The sequence below is a fragment of the Mastomys coucha genome, unplaced genomic scaffold, assembly GCF_008632895.1.
Source record: "Mastomys coucha isolate ucsf_1 unplaced genomic scaffold, UCSF_Mcou_1 pScaffold1, whole genome shotgun sequence".
NCBI lineage: Eukaryota > Metazoa > Chordata > Mammalia > Rodentia > Muridae > Mastomys > Mastomys coucha.
Window position 1 is genome coordinate 75,728,768 of NW_022196891.1, and position 19,850 is coordinate 75,748,617.

Consider the following 19,850-nt stretch of genomic DNA (forward strand, 5'->3'; position numbering starts at 1 on the left):
AGGAATTTAGAAACCCTGGCTGTCGCTTGTCACTCTGGGAGATCCCCCCTCTCCCCATTATTAAGTAGGACCAGATCTCCCTGGACAGCTGGGGATTGTGAGGGCCTGCCTGGGGAACAGCAGGACATGTTGAATGGGAATCTTTTAAAGGACGATCACTCTCAAAGGGGAGTTCACAGCCGTGTCAAGCCCTTTTATTTAGCATCACAATCTTGGGCCAGAAATGGGACTCTGGACTAGACCAGAAGCTCAGAAACCTGCAGCCAAACCATGAGTTCCTTTCTCCCAGCCGTCCTGGGAGCTGGCTGTAAGTCCCACCCTCACCCTCACTGCTTTTTCTGGGTAATGTCTTAGCAAGTCGATGTGAGAATCGGAACACTGTTATCTTAGTCGTCTAAACAGCTGTCAATAGTAACAATCATTATAGTCTGTAGTGAGCTCTGACATGGTCAGCCAAGGGAATTCCCAACACCTCTGCATCAGACAAGGGCTCCCAAAGGCACCAAGTGGAGAGGTCCCGAGGGCCTAAAGAGTTGTACACCAAGTGGCAACTCTCATTTGGTGTTTTAGTTCTTTGCCTTATTTGCACCTTAGAATCCAAAAGCCTAAACCAACAATGCAAATGGGGATAGATTTCACCCAAGTGCTTCAAGTGTAAAAATTTGAGTTTCTGACTCCACCACAATGTAAAAGAACATTCTCTAAAACTGAAGACTAGCTCCCAAGTTGGTCCTACCAAATCCTGAACATTTATCAAATATTTAGCATCCAATTCATCTTTTTATTTCTAAGTTGTGCATGAAAATTGCTTTTAAATAATAAATTCAGGTGAAAGGAAAAGGTAGACGCCACCAGTGGCTTCCAAACCTCTCAGGTGATGTCTCTCAGGTGGTGTTGCAGTAAGATGAGAGAAAGGGACTGTTCAGGCTGTGGAGGACAAAGGACAAACCACTCTGTACCTACCAGGGGCCCCAGCATCTCAAAGGCAAAGATTCAGACCCAGCCTGGAGCCCAGCAGGATTTCAACGGATTTATGTGGCTAGCCCATAATGAGAAGATTTGGCGTGTTGTTTAAAATGGAAATTTTGTTTACTTATATATAAGTTATAATCCCTGTGGACTTGGCAGCCAGAACTCAATTAAGGGAAGGTTTATTAATTAGTCACCCTGCGGGGAAGCAGGAAACAGAGTTGTTAACCAACTGGGAGAGGCTTAGCCTGCTGATGGGCTCAGGGGTGATCTCTGCTGTAAGAACTAAATACATAGTGTGTGTATGTGTATGCATGTGTCCAAGTCTTAGACCTATCTATGCATTGTATATGCACGCACGCGTACACACACACACACACACACACACACACACACACACACAGAGACGGGGGGGGGGGAGAGAGAGAGAGAGAGAGGGAGGTAGATGACTAAAACCTTCCAGTCAAGATAGAAAAGAACATTCTTTGTTGACATATGGTTGTTTTGTAGATAGTATCAGGTTGGGTTTAAAATAGCTCCCCAATTCCCAACACTTTTGGAATATTAGCAGAGCGGGTTCTCCCCATTCATGAGTCCTTACTGTTAAATCTTTAAGGCCTTGCAGGCTTTGTGCAAATTCAGCACTGGGGACAGGCCCCAGGGAGCAAGAGCTGCTCCTCATAATGGATAACTGTGTCAAGTCAGGTGGTGACTTAGTGAAGCCAGTTTTTGTCACCCTTTTCATGAGCATGGACTGTAAATGCATTCGTTTATGGGCTGGTGAGATGGCTCAGCAGGTAAAAGCGTTTACCACCCAAACCAGAAACCCTGAGTTCCATCCACAGAAATCATGGTGGAAGGGAGAAATGATTCCACGCATGACATAGCATGCACATATCTGTACTCATAACACACATCATACATATACATGGTAATAATTGATAATGTCATCCCTTTGATGAAAAATCTTGTGAACATCCAGTGCCCACCAACAACTAACGCTGGGCACTTGATACATTCTCACCCGGCTTCCTCCTTGGGAGCCATCATAGTCTAGGCTGTCCACAGATACAGGGATGTGTGACCCTGCACTTGGGTGGGCATCTGTGTCTGCATTCATCTGGTTATAAGTCTAATGTGACAGTTTCCTTCATCTTGGCTGCCTGGTGGCATGTCAAACACTGTTTACAAAGGCTGCTGAATAACCTAAACCACTACGTTCTACCCAGGGCTGTAGAGTTCAAACGGCTCGAAGGAGCCCTCCAGTGCTCGGCAGATGTGCTTCTAAAGTGAGTGAACCTCCCTACTGTGCCCAGCAGCACCTCTGTGCAGGCTGCTGCTGTGGGCAGGCTAACTACACCGAGAGAAATGGGTCAGTGCCCAGAGAACTGACCTGAGCAGGTAGATGGATGCATACTGCAGGACTCCCGGCTCCCGAGCCAGAGTCAGTTATGAAGGGATGCTGCCAGCTCTATGCTTGCATGTGTGATCCTCCCACAGTCAACGTCAGAGCTGCCTCACCTCAGGAAAGAAGGAAGGGAAAGACATAGATACAGTGAAGGGTCTCAGGCCTTCTTCCTCCATAAGAGCCTGTCTGTTCTTTATAACTTCCCAGAACCTCTCAGCTACATAAGACTCATCTCCTTAGAACCCCGTAGCAGCTTCTGTCCCATTCTGCCTCACTGTCTTATCTCCTGTGCTTGTTGGGTCCCACGAGGCTATGGACTGAGAACAGAAGACTCTGATCCTCATCTTGGGTCTCCGTGCTGCTGGCTCTGTGCCTGCATGCTAGTACTCAGTATCCATGTATTATATTCAGCGGAATGAGTGCTGAATTTTTAACCCCAGCTTCCTCTACCATAGAAAACAGCCAGTTTTGGAAAAGCAAGACCAACTAGTTTTGGATCTTGAATCACCTAGGGATTAGAAAGATGCACCTCCAAGCACCCATGTAAGGGCTATTCCGGAGATGTCAGACCCCAAGGGCTCTGACCTAATGAATGGTTTAATGCCTTCAAATTTGACTTGACTATTGAGATGTGAGAGAGACAGGAGTGGGACCTCACTGGAAGAAACAGATTGCTGGGGATCATATGTTTCAAGGGTAGAGCTTGGTCCTTGCCTCTATCTATTTCTTTATGCTTCCCGGCCACTATGACGTGAGCAATCTCTTCTACCACACACTCTTGTCTCGATGTTCATTCAGCCTTGCCTCACAGTGTGGCCAGGCAACCATGGACTGACCTAGGACAACCTAGGACACTGAGCCAAAAAAATTCATTCTTCTACCTTTTGACCATCTGTCTCAAATATCTAACCCAGCGTGCGAACCACCCTTGGGCAGGCTGTTGCTGTGGGTACACTAAGTATGCTGCCAGAAGTTGGTCAGTTCACAGAGAAAGTCTACTGAACAGGGGAACCGTATCAAAAGATACATGTGTGTAACAAGTGTGTATTTATTCACTAATCCTAGAGGTACCCAGTGGCGATTTCTCTTCTAGATGACTTTTTAGCTTAAAAGTCTGCCTTTCAGGAGCTAGACACTGATTTTAATCACTTTTACTTACATTTCCTCAAAGTCATTCAAGAATTTAAAAGTCCCATTTGCTACCAACTTTTTCCAGCTTCTTTTCTTTCCTTTCTCTCTTTCTCTCTCTCTCTTTCTTTCTTTCCTTCTCTCTTTTTCTTTCTTTCTTTCTTTTTTTTGTTACTCTATTTTCTTTCATGCACCTGATTTAACTTGAATCTTTTCTTTAAAAACATCTTCCCAAGCCAGGCAGTGGTGGCGCATGCCTTTAATCTCAGTACCTGGGTGACAGAGGCAGAGGCAGGTGGATTTCTGAGTATGAGGCCAGCCTGGTCTACAGAATGAGTTCCAGGACAGCCAGGGCTATACAGAGAAACCCTGTCTGGAAAAAACAAACAAACAAAATCTTCCCAAAACATTAAGCTTAATTTATATATAAATGTTCAAAGTTCGTATGTAAGAGTGTTTTATTAGTTTCTGTGTTACTTGTATTTTAGTTGCATAATAAATGCAAGGGTCAGAAACTGCTGGTCTCCTGGTAGATAGACAGCTGGTCGTTTTGGAACCGAAGAGCTTAAACAAAGCAGCCACAAGCCCTCGGCATGCTGTGGTGCTAGTCAGCGTCTTACAGAGGTGACAGAGAGTGTGACTAACTCCTCAGCCGGGTGGGAAGACACTGGATCCTAGACTGCAGCCCGTGACAGTTGTCTGAGAACTGTCACGTGCCTGTTCTGTATTCCAGCCCAATCAGATGGGAAGGCCTGCAAGTTGGGGGCAGACAGCAGTAGTTCTTTGCAGTTCCAGAGTGCTGCCATATTGGAAGCCACATTCATGCAAGACAGGCTCTGTGTGTCTCAAGAGTTCACTTTGGGTGTCCATGTGACTCAGCATTAATTTTCAGTGACATCATGGGTGATTTTTTTTTTTTCAGCATGGACCCCAGCCTTCCCATCTATCATTTCAGCCCAACTAACGTATAATGTAGGCATTCGGTGATTTTAGGAGAATTTAGTGTTCCCCAGGACCTAGCTGGTACTCAATGCAGTCTGGTTCAGAAATAGGTGAGATTAGTGCATTGCTCCCTGTGAGGAAAATAAAATATGTAGGTCATTTGGTTTGGTCTATCTCTGGACTCAAAATATAAAAAAAAATATCGGGGCTGAGGGTGTGGCTGAGTTGGAGCCACACATGCATGAAGAAGCCTGAAGTTTGAACCCCAGCATCACGTAAACTGAGTGTGGTAACGCAGGCCTGTTCTCCCAGCACACAAGAGACAGCCACAGAGACATCAAAGGTTCAGGGTTATCCTCATCGATAGAGCAAATTCAAGGCCAGCCTGGAATACGTGAGATGCTCTTAAAACAAACAAACAGTTGCTGAAGACAGATTGGACACTGTGTTTGTTTAACTCTTATGTTCTTGATCTTGGGAATCTGAAAAGCAGATAAGGAGCCTGCTCCTCACCTGGAGTGGTTCCCTCCTCTTTGGCTCGCTCCTTGCAGAATGACTCTCTCCATAGGCACTTGGTTGATGTAAGTTCTTGACGCTATCAAGCAGCCTGTGCCCAGTGACTTCACACCCTGCTAGATTAAGTACCAATTGGGAGAGCCAGATTTTCTGACCACCCAAATGCCAGTGGGTAGAGGGCAGAGAGCAGCTTTTTCCATTGTGTCAGGGTGCCTCTCATTCTGAGTCATGCTGGTAATTACGGGTATTTTATAAAACTCTTCAACACAATCTAAGCCACCTTTTGTTCTCCGTGTTCTGTTTCACTGTGTGTCCATTATACATTTTATTCCATTACATCAAATGGACCATTAAGTCTAGAAGTCCAAATTGGTCTCTGTCTCTGCCCTTTTATCCGAGATGTGCAAGGAATCCCTAAGCCTTTCCTGCCTTTATAATTGGACTGCAAAAACAGATGATATTTTGTTTTAAAATAACTGTTCCCCTAGGTCTTTGCCACGAACCAATCTTGCATGATTTGAAATAGGGTAGAAATAATATGGCCTCCCTGAGAAGGGGTTGCCCCCAGGACAGTTAAAAATGAGCAACATGAACTTCATTCATGTTTACAGTGTGGGGACTAAGCTAGAGAAGGGCTCAGCCGCAATGCTATGCTTTCTGGAAGGTTCGTGTCCAGCAGCAGGCAGGGGAATTGAGGGCTCCAAGGTGATTACCCCCAAGTTCTTACCCAACATCAAATCCATACCTTGCCCTCAAAAATGATCTTTGAGTTCAGGTACCTAGAAGTGCCACCTGAATGTCCTTTACATGAAGTCAACTGATGATGTTGGGACAGGTATGGAGAATATATATATGTGTGTGTGTGTGTGTGTGTGTGTGTGTGTGTGTGTGTGCGCGCACCTATGCACAGGCATGGAGAAGCCAAAGGAACATGTCTCTTGTCTTCCTCTATTGCTCTCTGCCTCCATCCCTAGAGACAGGGTCTCTCTCTGAGCATGAAAGACACTGTTCAGTCAGTCTGGCTGGTCAGAGAACTTCTAGGTTCTGCCCATCTGTACCCCCATCCCACCCTGCGGTGCTGGGCTTATGGGCTTTCCTGGCCATGCCTGCTTCTTCTGTGACTGCTGCTGACTCAAACTCAGGTGCTCAGGTTTGCACAGCAAGGGTTCCTACCCACTGGGCCACCCTTCCAGCCCCACATCAAGGGGAAAAAAAAGTATTTATTTTCCCTTAATTTTGTAATGATACTTTTCCTGGATGTTGACTATTTCTTTGACAATTTTTAACCTTTTAAAAATGTCTCTGTGCTATCTTCCTGCTTATTTCCAAGGAGAACTTGGCCACCATACTTACCTTAGTTCCTTTGTATGGACTGTGGTTTTTCTCCCTGGGCCGCTTTTCGCATCTGCACTGAGCAGTGCAATTATCATTTGCTCAATTCTTCTTGTTCCAGGGTCTGACTGGGCTTTTTAGATTTATGGGTTAGTGGTTTCCATCATTTGGGGAAAGTTTGGGCAGTTATTTATTCAAATACTACCTCTGTATACATTCTGGAAATCCAAGCACGTGGATTTGAGACACCTGTAGCCCTTTTAATTTCCTCCCTCCTTCTCCCTCCTTTACTCTTCCGTTGTTTACTTTTGTATTTTTGCCCATATTTTATTTTGAAGATTTATACTGATATATTATCAGATTCACGAACCTTTCCTTCTGCTCACGCGTAACGTGGCGTGAACTCTCAGACGTAATCCCAACTTTGTTCTTAAGCTCTTCAAGCTTATTGTACACACTTTGTTTTAATCGAGACAGATCTTGTCATATGGCTCAGGGTGTCCGTGTCTGTTTAAGCACTTGGACTTTGACACAGAATGGCAGTAACTGCTTTTCAACGCCTTATCTGTGGATTCTAACAGCTCTGCGTTTTATTTCAAGGACGTTTTCATGGTGGGGTTGCTGGCCTGCTCCTTTTCATCTTCATTTATCTTTGCACGTGAACTTTTAGATTTTCCGACCTGACTGTGGGGGAACGGATGGCCCTGGCCTTGCCTCAGCACTTTCCTGTGTGCACCTGCTGATGAGCGCACAGCTGAAACGTCCAGAGACTGTCTGCGAATCCGAGAATTCTTTCCTCCCCAGTGTTCTGTCCTGCTCACGACTGCTATCTTGGCTTCCCTAGACTTTGGATTCTATCTCTCTTGAGTTCATCAAGGCTGATTGGGTTCTGTCTGGGCGCTTTGCCCCCAAACCTGGGAACTCTCAGCACAGCTAGATGAGACACAAGTGTTTGCCTTATTTGTCTCATGTGCCTCGAGAATCGCTCTCCTCTGTCTAAGGCCTAATGTCTTTAAAACAGCTATTTTAGACACATTCTGCTTATTTCTGGTTGCTTTGGATACAAGCTGTAGTCTTCTTCCTGTTGCTTCATTGTGGCCCGAATTCCTGGGTGGATTTCCTAGCTTTTCTGAACTTTAATTTCCTCATCTGCAAGAAGAGGGTGATGGTGTTTAGATGATTTTGTGTGAGAACTGAATAAGGTAGATGTCTGCGCACCTGGCAATTGGCAGACACTCCGCAAACACTTGGCTCTCCCCTGCCTTTGCACCTGGATCTCACATCTTCCAGATTTTTCCTGGAGTTACCAACCTGGCTAGACTAGATAATCACTCACGAACTGTTGGGGGTTTCGACTCGGTAAGTCTCAGAATTCTGTCATCCAAGGAACGGTTAGCTAAAACCCTTAGCTTCCTACAGTGAACCATTTGATCTACAGGAATTATGCTTTCATTTGTAAAATAAGTGACAGTAGATTTGAGAAGGTTTGTGGTATGTGGAAGACAGAATTTAAGAGCCCTGATGGTATTTGAAACCTTGGCTTGGCTTGTTTGTGTTACCAAATGATTGTCTCTCCCTTTCCCATGATTCTCAGAGAGCTACAGGAAGAAGAGAAAAACATCTTGCCCAGAACTTACCCACTCTCCCCCTTTCTTCTTGTGTCTTCCCCTGTACCAGTGTCTGGAGGTCGCAGCCGCCTGCATCTCATCGACCTTGGCAGCTGTGTGAAAGCTCTCAGTAAAAACCGAGAAGGAGGCTCGGGGCTGTGCCTCTCACTGTCTGCTCTGGGCAACGTCATCCTGGCTTTGGTCAATGGGAGCAAACACATCCCCTACAAGTAAGTGACTCTCCTATTGGACAGCAAGATGGTGTGTGCATAGCGTTAGAGGCCTGACTGAGTCTCTGTCCTGGAGGGATGCCCTGGGAGAAGTGCAGCTGAGGGTTGGTCTGGTCTGGGCTATGAGTTCAGTGACAGAGATTAGCTTTAGCTAGTGATCATATAATACGTCATCTTCCAAATTGGAAAAGTGCTGCAGATAGTTAACTCTGGCACAGTCCTTATGTGAGGCCTCTAAGATGAAACAGAAAGCTATCTCATGGCAGCCTGTAGTCATGATTACCATCAGTGGGGTAATTAATGCCAGCATCACGTTGGTGGTCTGCTCCACAGTGTGGCATGCAGTAACCAAAAAGCGGTGGAGCAGCCAGATCAAAACCGCCAGAGTACCTCTCGTGAGATATGGATGTCAGGGAAACAACAGATAATTTTTAATTCAAGTCCAACCCCTTTTATTAGTGCATGGACATCACAGGCATCCTGTATGATGTCTGATATCCCTACCTCTGCGAGCTTAAAAAGCCTGGGGTGAGGGATGGGGGTATCCATGTCTCATTCCATGGAAATGTTTACCCTGTATGCAGGTTCCTGGCCTTTTTACCGTTCCTGCTCCAGGAAGATAGACTCAAAGTGTCTCTCATTTCTGGGACAGCCCTAAGCATGTCATGTTACCAGTGCTTGTGAATGACCCAGCCTTAGTCACCCCTCAACCCCATTGCCCAAGTCAGCTGTGTTTCCCACTAGCTATAGGAACTTCCACTCATCTTAAAATGAGGGTTATGACTCTGGGTTACAACTCTGTATTTTATATGCATCACAGGGAAATAAGATGCAGAATAGGTGTGAAAAATCTTTTTTTTTCCCCTGGGATCTAGAAGGCTGTTACCAATGACCAATGGTGACCAGTCAATGATCTGGTTCATTTTCATTTTATCAGACTTAAATGGGAACAGTGTTTACCTCGCAGAATTGCCATGAGTAACTATGTAGGGGACATTTTGTTTTAACCCATAAAAATCCTTTAAATGCAAATTACTGCTGTGGGAGTAACAGGGGACTTGGGGATGTCCTGGGAGTACCTGGGATTCATGGCAAATCCTTGCTTTCTCCTTTCTCCTGGTCCAAGTTGATAACAGACACCCAAACACCATTTTCCACCAGGACGATCATTCTGGGTTGCTCTCGGGTGCTTACCTGGTGGTTATAATCCTGGTTGTACCCCTTCTTGAGATTGGTATCCCAGCCATATAAACCCCAAAGTGGCGTTCCCTGTCCTTGCAAGTACCGTTTCAAGGTGAGGGTTTATCATGTTCTATGATTTCTGCTGTGAAATAGCTCAGAATATTGGGGACCTGGCAAAGAGAAAGGTCATTGTGGGGGTAGGACTGTAGAGGCTGAGGGCCTTCCAAAGACAGAAGTTCTACAGGACCTGCTTGACTTCCAGAAAATGAGGACCATGTTTTTGAACATACCACTTCCTGGGCTATCATGTAGAGACAGCTCAAAATGCTGCCTTGTTATGAGGTCACTGGCTAGGTAGTAAGTAGATCATACCTGTTTTATTCAAATTATTGAATTGGTGGTGGGAAGGCTGGGAAATATAAGCATATGGAAACTTTTTTATCAGGTAAAGATAAGTTCCTTCTGGTTGCAGTTTGGTTCCACTCTAAACAAACAGGGAAGCCCTGTGAGTTATTTTTATTACTCGCTCAAGGACTCTCATTAGGTTAAACATATTTTTAGCATCGGCTAGTCCTAATGGCCAGCAACCTGCCCTCTTGGGAAAGCTAACAGACTGTAACTGAATGTCACCAGCCCCCCTAACCCCCCTCGCACCCCCCAACCCGGACATCCTGCTTGATTCCAAGAGTCCCTTCCTAACATTCCGGCCACACAGGTGATGAGCAAAGTGTTTATATTGTATGTAAACATAAACTTAACATAAATGTTGTGTCTGCATGAGGCCCTGTCAAGGAGTAGTCCCCCGACCCTAACAGCCATTTAGCTGTGGACACAGGCTTCCATCAGTGACCTTGGTTCTACTTAACAAATCACCAGCAGCTTGCTGGGAAGTACACTGCTCAGCGTCAGCAAGCATGGTGGCCTGGCCAGCCATCTCATGACCAGGGAATCTGACCTGCCATCCTCTGGGCCATAATGACCGCCATCTTGCAGAAGCTTGAAAGGCATCTGTTCTGACACGTTCTTGTATTCTCAGCCACAGCGTAGACTTAGTTAGTATTTGGTGTCTGTGAATCTCCTTTGCGAACTGATCGGTCTGGACTAGAAACTATTCCCTCTCAGAAGACAGGAAGGTAAGACAACGATTTTCTCAAATCTGCCAGGCAGCGGATGACAAGATCAAACTGTGTGGCTTTCCCCAGTTTGGGAGACGGTTAGTCGCTGAGGTCAAGTGTCCAGCTGGTCCCTGCTCTCATCAAGCTCTGCCTGATACTGGCCGCCTCTACACAGCAGGGTGTTCAGCCCAGCAGGATGGTCCACATTCCCTTCGCTAGAGGACGGCACTCTAGAGCCATGCTGTGCTGCACGATGCTAGCAGACTAAACCTTTGCTTTGGCTTTCCGGGCAAGGGTATGTTTCTTGGCAGCTGGCTTCCTAGTATTCTGTTCACTTTCAGGGGAAAAAGTCATCCCAGAAAAAAAAAATCAAACTTCATATTCTTTGCCCTCCCCCCATCTCTCCAGAACACAAGACCCCCTCTGCTCTTCATCCGTCACCCTAGACAACTGCTTAGGAGCGGCATTACTTGTGCTTGCTTCTGGGAAATTAACTGGAATGTGCACAGAGGGGATAGAGCCTGTCTCCATTTCTCTTCATCACTGTACCGGACCATTTGTCATGTGAGCAAGCTGGAAAGTGAGCCGGGATTCATTACCCATCCCGCGTGCTCCCACAGGCACCCTCGATGTGCTCTGAATGGTTCTGCCTCTGCCGATGACAGGCGCAGGCGCGGAGTCAGCTCCCCACCTCGGCCATTATGCAGCACAAGCTGCCCTGGCCAATCCCAATGCCATTCATTTATCAATCCTAAATGGTGACACCATTCAGAAAACGATTGGGGGTGGGGCACAAGGAGATCAGCAAGGGCACTAGGCCCCCCTAGTCAGCTCAGCAATGACAGGAAGCACAAATTGCTCTCTTCTTACTTCAGGGAGTCTCACACCCAGGGAAATCTGTCCTTGTTCTGAGATTTCTGACAGCACATTTGCAAATTTTCTCCCAGGCTCATTCGTTATAGTTGTCTGCTATTTCTCACCATTTCTTGCACAGCAAGGTGCTAGGAGTCTCCACAACTGTGGAGCAGGGGGGAAAAAATGAGCAGAGGTATTAGCAGGAATTCTCATGCCATAAACCAGTTTTCTAGGTGTTCACTTTGGGAGCTGGTCCCCGAGGGGCCACTGCAAGGATCTGTCGGGTGACCTTGGCTTCAGCTAAAGTGCTCTGATATCCCAGCCCTTCTGAAGATCCCAGACTTTCTAGAGACCCTGAAATTCTAACTGCAACTAAGTTCTCTACGAGGGAGCCTGGTCCCCTTTAGATGTGGTCTTGTGATGGGATGGGTACAAGCCCTGAGAAAGCATGTTCTTTGCACACCACACGGATCCTTCAAGCCACAAAGCCCATAATTTCATTTGTAACTGTCACTGCATTTAGAGAAAATGTTACTTTAATAAGCCATCGAATCCAATATGAGCAGGGGCTTATTCTGAACTTCACAGGAGCCAAACCAGCGTACATGCGCTTTTGCAAAATGATGAAGCTTTTTAATTGAGAATTGACCATTAAAGAGGCAAGAGATTATTTCTTTCTTCCTTCCTTTCTTTCTTTCTTTTTCTTTTCTTTCTTCTTCTTCTTCTTCTTTTTTTTTTTTTTTTTTTTTTTTGTACAAGTCTATGCTAGTCCTTGATGGGTTAGCGGCTAGGAGTGTATGTGAGAGGAAGAACAGACTGCTCGTTGGTTTGATAATGAGAAAGGGGCTAAGTGTTGGAACGACCTCTTGTGTGAGCCTAGAGAGTCACTGTGGCTCCTCACTGGTCTTGTCTCTGTCCTAGGGGAGTTATATTCTGTGAGAAGAAGTCTAGGAGCTTGTGACAGACTAAGGTCATTGTCCTGTTGAGCTGACCACTTCTGCACAGGTCAGTTTTTGAGAAAGCTACTTCCAAACTGTCCTGTAGTGAGTTCTAGGGGCTTTTCAGGAAAGCCCTCTTCATCCCTTTGCTATTTAGGGAATTTAGTCCCGAAGCCTCATATCTATGCGTTCATTTTGCCAGCAGGGTGTTTGCTCTCTGCTTCTAAACCACATGTATTTGCTAATGTCTGGATGCCTATAAGGTCATGGAATATCATCCTGTATCACTCTAATGTTGTGTCTGTTTATGATGCTGTTCTTTGGCAACTTGGGAAATGCTGCGGCATAGCCACCTGTGAGGGAAGCCGTGAGTTTGTTCTGTGCTGCAGCCCGAGATGCCCCATTTTACTCATGGCAGTCACTAGCAAGTGCTGGGCTCAGAGAACTATGCTTGTTCTACTTCCCTCTATGGCAGAATGGCTCCACCAAACTTGAAATGCACCAGGGCCAGTCTCTTGTCAAACATCAGACTGTAAATAAGCACTCCAGGTAGCATCTACTTCCAGAGTCTCTGTCTCACCAAAGGGCCAGAACATCCCTGCACAGCCTGTCATAGGAACTCTTGCTTCCTCAGGCTCCAGTAGGGTAAGGAATCAATGTTATTTTAAGGACTTCGGAGCACCTGAACACAGCAACCCCCTCAAACCAGCAGGCAGTACTAAAACCAAATGCCAGTCAGAGACTCAGGGGGTAGCAGGTTGGTGTTTCATACACAGAGACAGCTTTTTCTAAAATGTTAACACTTCTGCTCATTTGAGAGGCAGTAGGGTGCAGATGCCTGCAGACACCAGGTGCGGCAGCAGGTCTGCCCATTTGGGCCGCATAGGGCCACCACTGCAGGCACAGGCCTTAAAAGTTTCATCACTCATCTGCCTCGTGTCTGGATAGATTTGGGGGTTCTTCGAACTCACTGAAGAAGTTTGGGAGACTGGAAGGGTTATGGGAAACTGGAGTGCATGTTACAGACTGCTGTCAGCCGTGACACCCCACACCCCACGCGTCACACAGTCCTATTCCTCTAGATTGAATGTAGATTACTTACAGGTACCATAAAATTAAATAGATACTTGTCAGGGAAAAAATGCAAAAGAATATCAGCTCTAAGATTGACTCAAGATAGCATGAAATTGGGGAGAAGCTCTGTGTAAGGATCATGGTGTATGAGAGGAGCGCACATGTGCATATTTAACCTCCTCTAAATGCACATTAATGCTGGATTATCTCCCTGATTTACAGGGAGAACATCAATTTAGAACTATTTGCACAAACTCCGGATACCAGTTTATAGCATTCCCTGTTTAGAAATAAAATAACCAAAGTCTCAGGTTGCCAGGCAACTGCAGCACTGATAATTCTTGGTATTGCTGCTTTAAAAACATTCATTTTTATACATTTTAATGACGGTTAGGGAGCAAAGAGAGTGAGCTCAGAGCATCTCTGGGACACAGGAAGAAGTCCTTCTTTATGAGATTGCTCAGTATCCCGCTCTCTCTCTTATTCCTCCCTACTTGTCTCTTCCCTGGCCGGTGGTATTTTCATAGTTCATTATAGAATTTACAGAGACAGTTATTTATTTTTTTAACAACCCAAGCAGCAATTGTCTGTTGATTAACTCCTCTGGCATGATATGTGCAAGTCATTAGGGGAGAAATGATGTGGTATGGACTCTGCTGGGCGGCAGCCTGGGTTCGCTCATCATTTCTTATACTCCAAGTTTGATCTGTCCTCTCTGATCGGGAGAATCACTCCTCCCCCAGTTGGACCCCCACGGTGGCCAGACCATCATTATAGCTAGTCTTTTCTCTGCCCACTGCTGCTAGCCACTCTTAGATAGAGAAGCATAGCCATGTGAGGACCGGATAGAAGCCAGGAGAGTCCTCAGTTTCCCTTTTGGGTTCTGACTTTATCTTCTCTTGGCTTAACTTCTGAGCTTGCCGATGGATGTCTCTTCCCTTCAGATTTGAAGTCAACTAGCATGGATTCAAGGGTAGACTAGGAACTGACACCCCCAAACCCTCTCAATTCCAGCAGAGGGGGCTCTCCCTGCCCCTCCACAGAGGCCCCAGGACTCTCAGATCAGCAGTGCAGGATCCCTTCCCCAGACAGTGATGGTGCTCCAGAGAGGAAGGCAGGGCACAGTCTAGGGGAAGGAGGAGACAGACGGACACCATTGAGCTGCTCATCCTTGATTTCACGTTTACCAAGCTCCCCTCCCATGATAGAGAGGAAGAAGCAAGTGCAGGATCTCCCCCATCTCGAATAGACGCTAACTTATGAACTGCGGGATCAGAGGAAGGAGGAGAAAATTGTTTCCGATTCTTATTTTCTGGCTTCTCAGCTACACGGCAGGCAGTTCGTGTGGTGTATACATTAGCTCTCTGTGAGGGATGCTTCTCAATGAAAGCATAGTGATATCACCTCTTACTGTGCCACCCGGGCTATTCTACACGCTTTATGGACACCTACTTATGATGGTGACTCGTAACCACTGTTCTTACGGCAAAGATTGGGAAGCTGAGGCACAGAGAGGTTGAGTTCCTGGTTCAACTTCACATGGCTTGTTACAAAGCAGAGCTATGCCACTGTCTCCCGGTGTGTTGCTGCTGCCTAATATGGCACCTGGAATGGTTGTCAATGTCCAGTGACCACTTGTCAATGGATATGAAGTCTCCATGGACCATGTGGGTCCATAAAGCCTGAGTAGAGAGGCTGGTAAGTGAGAGTTTAGACTGGGAAGGGGCCAGAAAGGCCAGTGTGTATATTCAGGTGGCTTCCTTGACCTTACCTTGTTCTATGAGGACTAAGCTGAGTGTCTTAGGGTTTTACTGCTGTGAACAGACACTGTGACCACAGCAACTCTTATAAGGACAATTCTTCATTGGGACTGGCTTACAGAATCAGAGGTTCAGTCCTTTATCATTAAGGCAGGAACCTGGCAGCATCCAGGCAGGCATGATGCAGGAGGAGCTGAGAGTTCTACATCTTCATCTGAAGACTCCTAACAGAGTACTGACTAACAGGCAGCTAGGATGAGGGTCTTAAAGCCCACACCCACAGTGACACACCTACTCCAACAGGGCCACACCTAATAGTGCCACTCCCTGTACCGAGTATCTCCAAACCCTCACACTGAGACTGGTGGCTAGGTGCATTGGTGAAGCGGAATGTGAAACGAAGAAGAAAATGGAAAGAAAGTCCCTAGTTCCAGACCCAAGCCACAAACCAGGGCTCAATCAAATATCACATGACAGTGTTAAGAGCTGAGCCTAGTAATGTAGGCCTGTGAGCCTCATTACTCTGGTGGTAGAGGCAGGGGGATTTCGAGTTCAAGGCCAGTCTGGGCATCTTAGTGTGCAACTCTGCCTCAAAATAAATAAAAAAAATAAAAATGGTGGAGGGGCGCAACACAGCTTAGCAGCTCAGTCCACCAGTGGTGGACTGCTTGATCAGCATGGGCAGGCCAAGTTCAGCCCCCAGTAACAAGACAACACGAACACACACACAAACTATGTTCAGTAGGGCAGAGGAAGCAGGGCTCTGATAGCCTGCAGTGGAGCGCAGTGGCCTGAGTGCTTCACTCGGCACTAGCCATGGAGGAACTTAGCCAGTCGCAGCCATTTTACTCGTCTAGAGAGTCTGCGAAGCCATCTCACATCTTCCATCAGCAATAAAGCCGCATCTCCTCAGGATACTTATACCACACAGCCTGGGAGCTCCAGCAAGAAAAGCGGCTCTGTTTCCCAAACCAGAGAGCTGGGTGCTGCCCACAGATAGGACCATCGTTGTGGGTTTCCTTTCCTGGGATGGCGCTGTCTCTGAGGCATTCCTGAGAGAACAGGCTCCTAGGCCCCTAGAAGTAGGAGAGGTTATCACCCGCTGGGTCCTGAAGTTTGGCTGCATATCAGCTTGGTGACGAAGGGATACGCAGGAGGTGTGGGTGATGCCAGGGTTCACTGTGCCTTCGGTAACGAGCTTCCTCAAGCACCTGGTTGAATAGAAGCATCAGCAGCTTCCCCAGATGAGACAATCAGTCTCACAACTGGAATTTGTCAACTTTCTTCACCCTGAGCTCCCAAAGAAGTGTGGTGGATCGGGACAGCTGTAGTCTCCAAATGAGATGCCGCCACCTGGGCTGGCAGAGCCACACTCTGAGGCCAGGGAACACCATTTGTCAACACCACTTCTGGGACTTAGGGACCATTTCAGTCCCCATTTTCAACCTTGCCATCATGGTCCATTCTTGCCCTCCACTTCTGAAACAGAATTAGATCCTGTGGACAAAATGTCTGGGAGGCCCTTTGAGAACATACGATTCAAAGGTGAGAAGGCCAGTGTGTGAGCACCATCGTAGCATCTTACTCACTCTGGCTTGTAAAGCAGGTGTTTCTTTGGGCCAAGTGGATCATAAATTCCTTTCATTACACTGGAGGCTTCAGCCTTCCTGCCCAACACACAGGGAGGCAGCCTGACGCAGATCTAAGCGAGCCCAACTATACTGGCTGGTTTTGTGTGTCAACTTGACACAGGCCGGCGTTATCATAGAGAAAGGAGCTTCAGTTGGGGAAGTGCCTCCATGAGATCCAGCTGTGGGGCATTTTCTCAATTAGTGATCAAGGGGGTAAGGCCCCTTGTGGGTGGTGCTATCCCTGGGCTGGAAGTCTTGGGTTCTATAAGAGAGCAGGCTGAGCAAGCCAGGGGAAGCAAGCCAGTAAGGAATATCCCTCCCTGGCCTCTGCATCAGCTCCTGCTTTCTGACCTGCTTGAGTTCCAGTCCTGACTTCCTCTGGTGATCAACAGCAATATGGAAGTGTAAGCTGAATAAACCCTTTCCTCCCCAACTTGCTTCTTGGTCATGATGTTTGTGCAGGAATAGAAACCCTGACTAAGACACAAACTCTAAACTCTCTACACAAGATTGAGGTGAGATTAAGGAGATGAGGTTGAGGTTAAGGGGATTCAGGAGGAGCTACTGCAGACACCCCCCCCCCAGTTGCGTCTGTTAATCCTACAGACCAGGGTGTGATGTATTTGATAGAGACATATCCTTCACAGAATACCAACAATGGCAGCCACACTAGGAGAAGCTTTGAGGCAGAGCCTGTGTGTAACATGCTACAGAGGTTGACACATATCTGTGTGAACTACAGAGTAGGGTGGGGGGAGGTTCTGCTGAAGAGCATTCCACATTTGGTAGAAAGTTCATGTTGCATTTTAGATCCTGCTTGGTTCATAATACCTAACTGCTATTCACGAAGGCCAGTGTTCTTCAGATCAGCCTATAGGGACCAGAGGAGTTCTAGGGACCCATTCCCCGGGGTCTGATGGAGCCTACCAAACACATTCGAGAGCCAGCTGGAGAAATGTGGAGCCTACGTTCAAGTTTTATTTTAACCTACTTGTTCATTTCAATCACTTCTCCATTCAAGAGCAAATTCAGTGGGTGGTAACAGGTAGGACCCTGGGAACACTATAGCTGGTGACAGCTCAGGGGCATGGGTGGGGGCTGGAGGGCAGACATGAAACACCCAAGTGTGATACATGATAATTATGTGCACACTAGCCCTTAGCCTGCACAAAGGGAAGAAGGGGCGGGTGGGAGGAAGGAGCCAAGCTGCCTCAACTGATGTGGATAAGCTGCCATCTCCCTCCTCATCTACCTACCCCTATTACCCATGCTTAACTGGGTTTTCCTGCCTCCCCACCATCCATTCTTCAGAGCCCCAACCCTTCACAGCTGCTCTGCCCTGTGCCGTATTGATGGAGAGCTGATACCCGTTGAGCTAAATGTGGGACTCCAAACCCACAGCTTATTGTTATCTTTTATAACTAATCATCATATCACAAGCCATTCTGTTCACTACAGAAAAAGCAAACAGCTGAAGGAGCACAGCTTTTGGTTAGTCCAGGCCAGTGCACAGAGGAGCCCAAGATGCCCTCAGGCACCCCAAGGGCTCTGTGGCTACTCAAGGATAGCTTGATTTAGGCACAATTAGGCACTGGAAAGGACGGAGCATACAAATGAGTCAGGACTTAATTCATTAAAAAACTGCCTTGAACATTAATTGAGCTTCAATCAGAGTATCCAACCATAAATTCTCACCTGTTTCACTACTGATTCAGGCTCAATTGAGCATTAATAGATTTTTTTTTGGTTCATGCAAATGAGGTGATAATTCATTCTGTTGTGTAATTGAATAATTTTCGAATAGATTTATTCACGGCAACGGTTAAGTTGTGCCATGTTGTCTAATGAAGCTCATGATGCTTTAACCAAAGCCAAGCCAAGCTTCACTCCGGAACAAGAGAGATGTCACAGGACAGAGACGGTAAGGTGAAGTCGCTGCTGGTTCGTGAAGAGCAGCAGACCTTACGACACCTGACGATGGTCACTCAGCTTTTTAGGACCACGACCCCAGATGTAATTTGTTTTCACTTCTCTGCTCTTTCTTACTGCTGCATACAAGCAGGGTCAATTCGGATTTGCAGGAAGTGGTTTCTCAGTTTGGCAGCCCCCTTTTGTAAGCACGCACTCCCTAGTTTTGTGCCCCCACATACCAGCCTTCCTGAGAGAGAGTTCAGTGTGTCAGCCCACTTGTTGAGTTCTTGGCTGATGAGAGACTGTGTCACAGAAAAACAGGGTTGACAGTTCCTGAGGAATGACCACGGATGTTGTTTTCTGGCCTCCACACACATGCACTCAAACACGTATATACATGCACATGCATGTTTTTTTAAATGTGTATTCCTTCCTGTGTCCCCCAGGGCCTACCCAGGATGCCGTCTCCTCGGAAGCCTTTCTGAGGTCTTCTCTCCCAATATGGTGCGGCAGAACAATTCTGCTTTTTTGTTTACATCACTCAGCCCCCTGTCCTATGAACTCCTCACGATGATGATAGCTTCTCCCTCGGGTTCCATATTGGTATACGCTCGTTTGGACTGACCCGGCTTGATTGTAAAGCCTGCGTCTTTAGTAACCAATGTGAATCGACCCGACAAACTTACCTCCATGATCAGAACACTGCCCTGTCAAGCTCTGTCTGTCTGATGACCTGTGAATCAGCAATCCTGCTCTGTTTGCTTAAACACACACTATATCATGCCCTGTTGTCTCCTTGGAATATCTGACTGTATTCCTATCTGATGATATCTGGATGGATTTTTCCTGTGTGAGGATCGTAGACACTTACATCTTCCCACGGTGGTCAGAGACTAGTAGGTGGCAGTAAGTTCACATGCTGAACCAATTTCTTTGGCTTTTCTTCACATATACTACCGAGTCTACTTCATTGACCTGGTCGTTGGCAATCAGAGGTCCTCTTATTCCAGGCTTAATTATTGGTATTAACTCTTGAATCACACACTCCTTTTCATACAATAGTGTGTGTGTATATATGAGTGTATGTGTGTGAGTGTGCCTGTGTGAGTTCATATATATGTGAGTATGTGTGTGAGTATGAGTGTATGTGAATGAATGTGTGCATGTGTGTGTATGTGAGTGAGAGTGTATATGTGTGAGTGTGTGTGAGTGTGAGTGTGAGTGTGTGTGATTATAGATTGATGATGGAAAG

At 46.6% G+C, this 19,850-nt stretch overlaps 1 protein-coding gene across 2 annotated transcripts in view; it reads left to right on the top strand.

Annotated features, from left to right (window-relative positions):
- Kif26b (kinesin family member 26B) overlaps positions 1-19,850 on the top strand; it is a 428,179-nt gene that overhangs the window by 363,812 nt on the left and 44,517 nt on the right. For both annotated transcript variants that reach the window (XM_031390948.1, XM_031390954.1), the window contains one exon: positions 7,973-8,132. In XM_031390948.1, the coding sequence (XP_031246808.1) occupies positions 7,973-8,132 (160 nt within the window). The remainder of the gene's footprint in view (positions 1-7,972; positions 8,133-19,850) is intronic.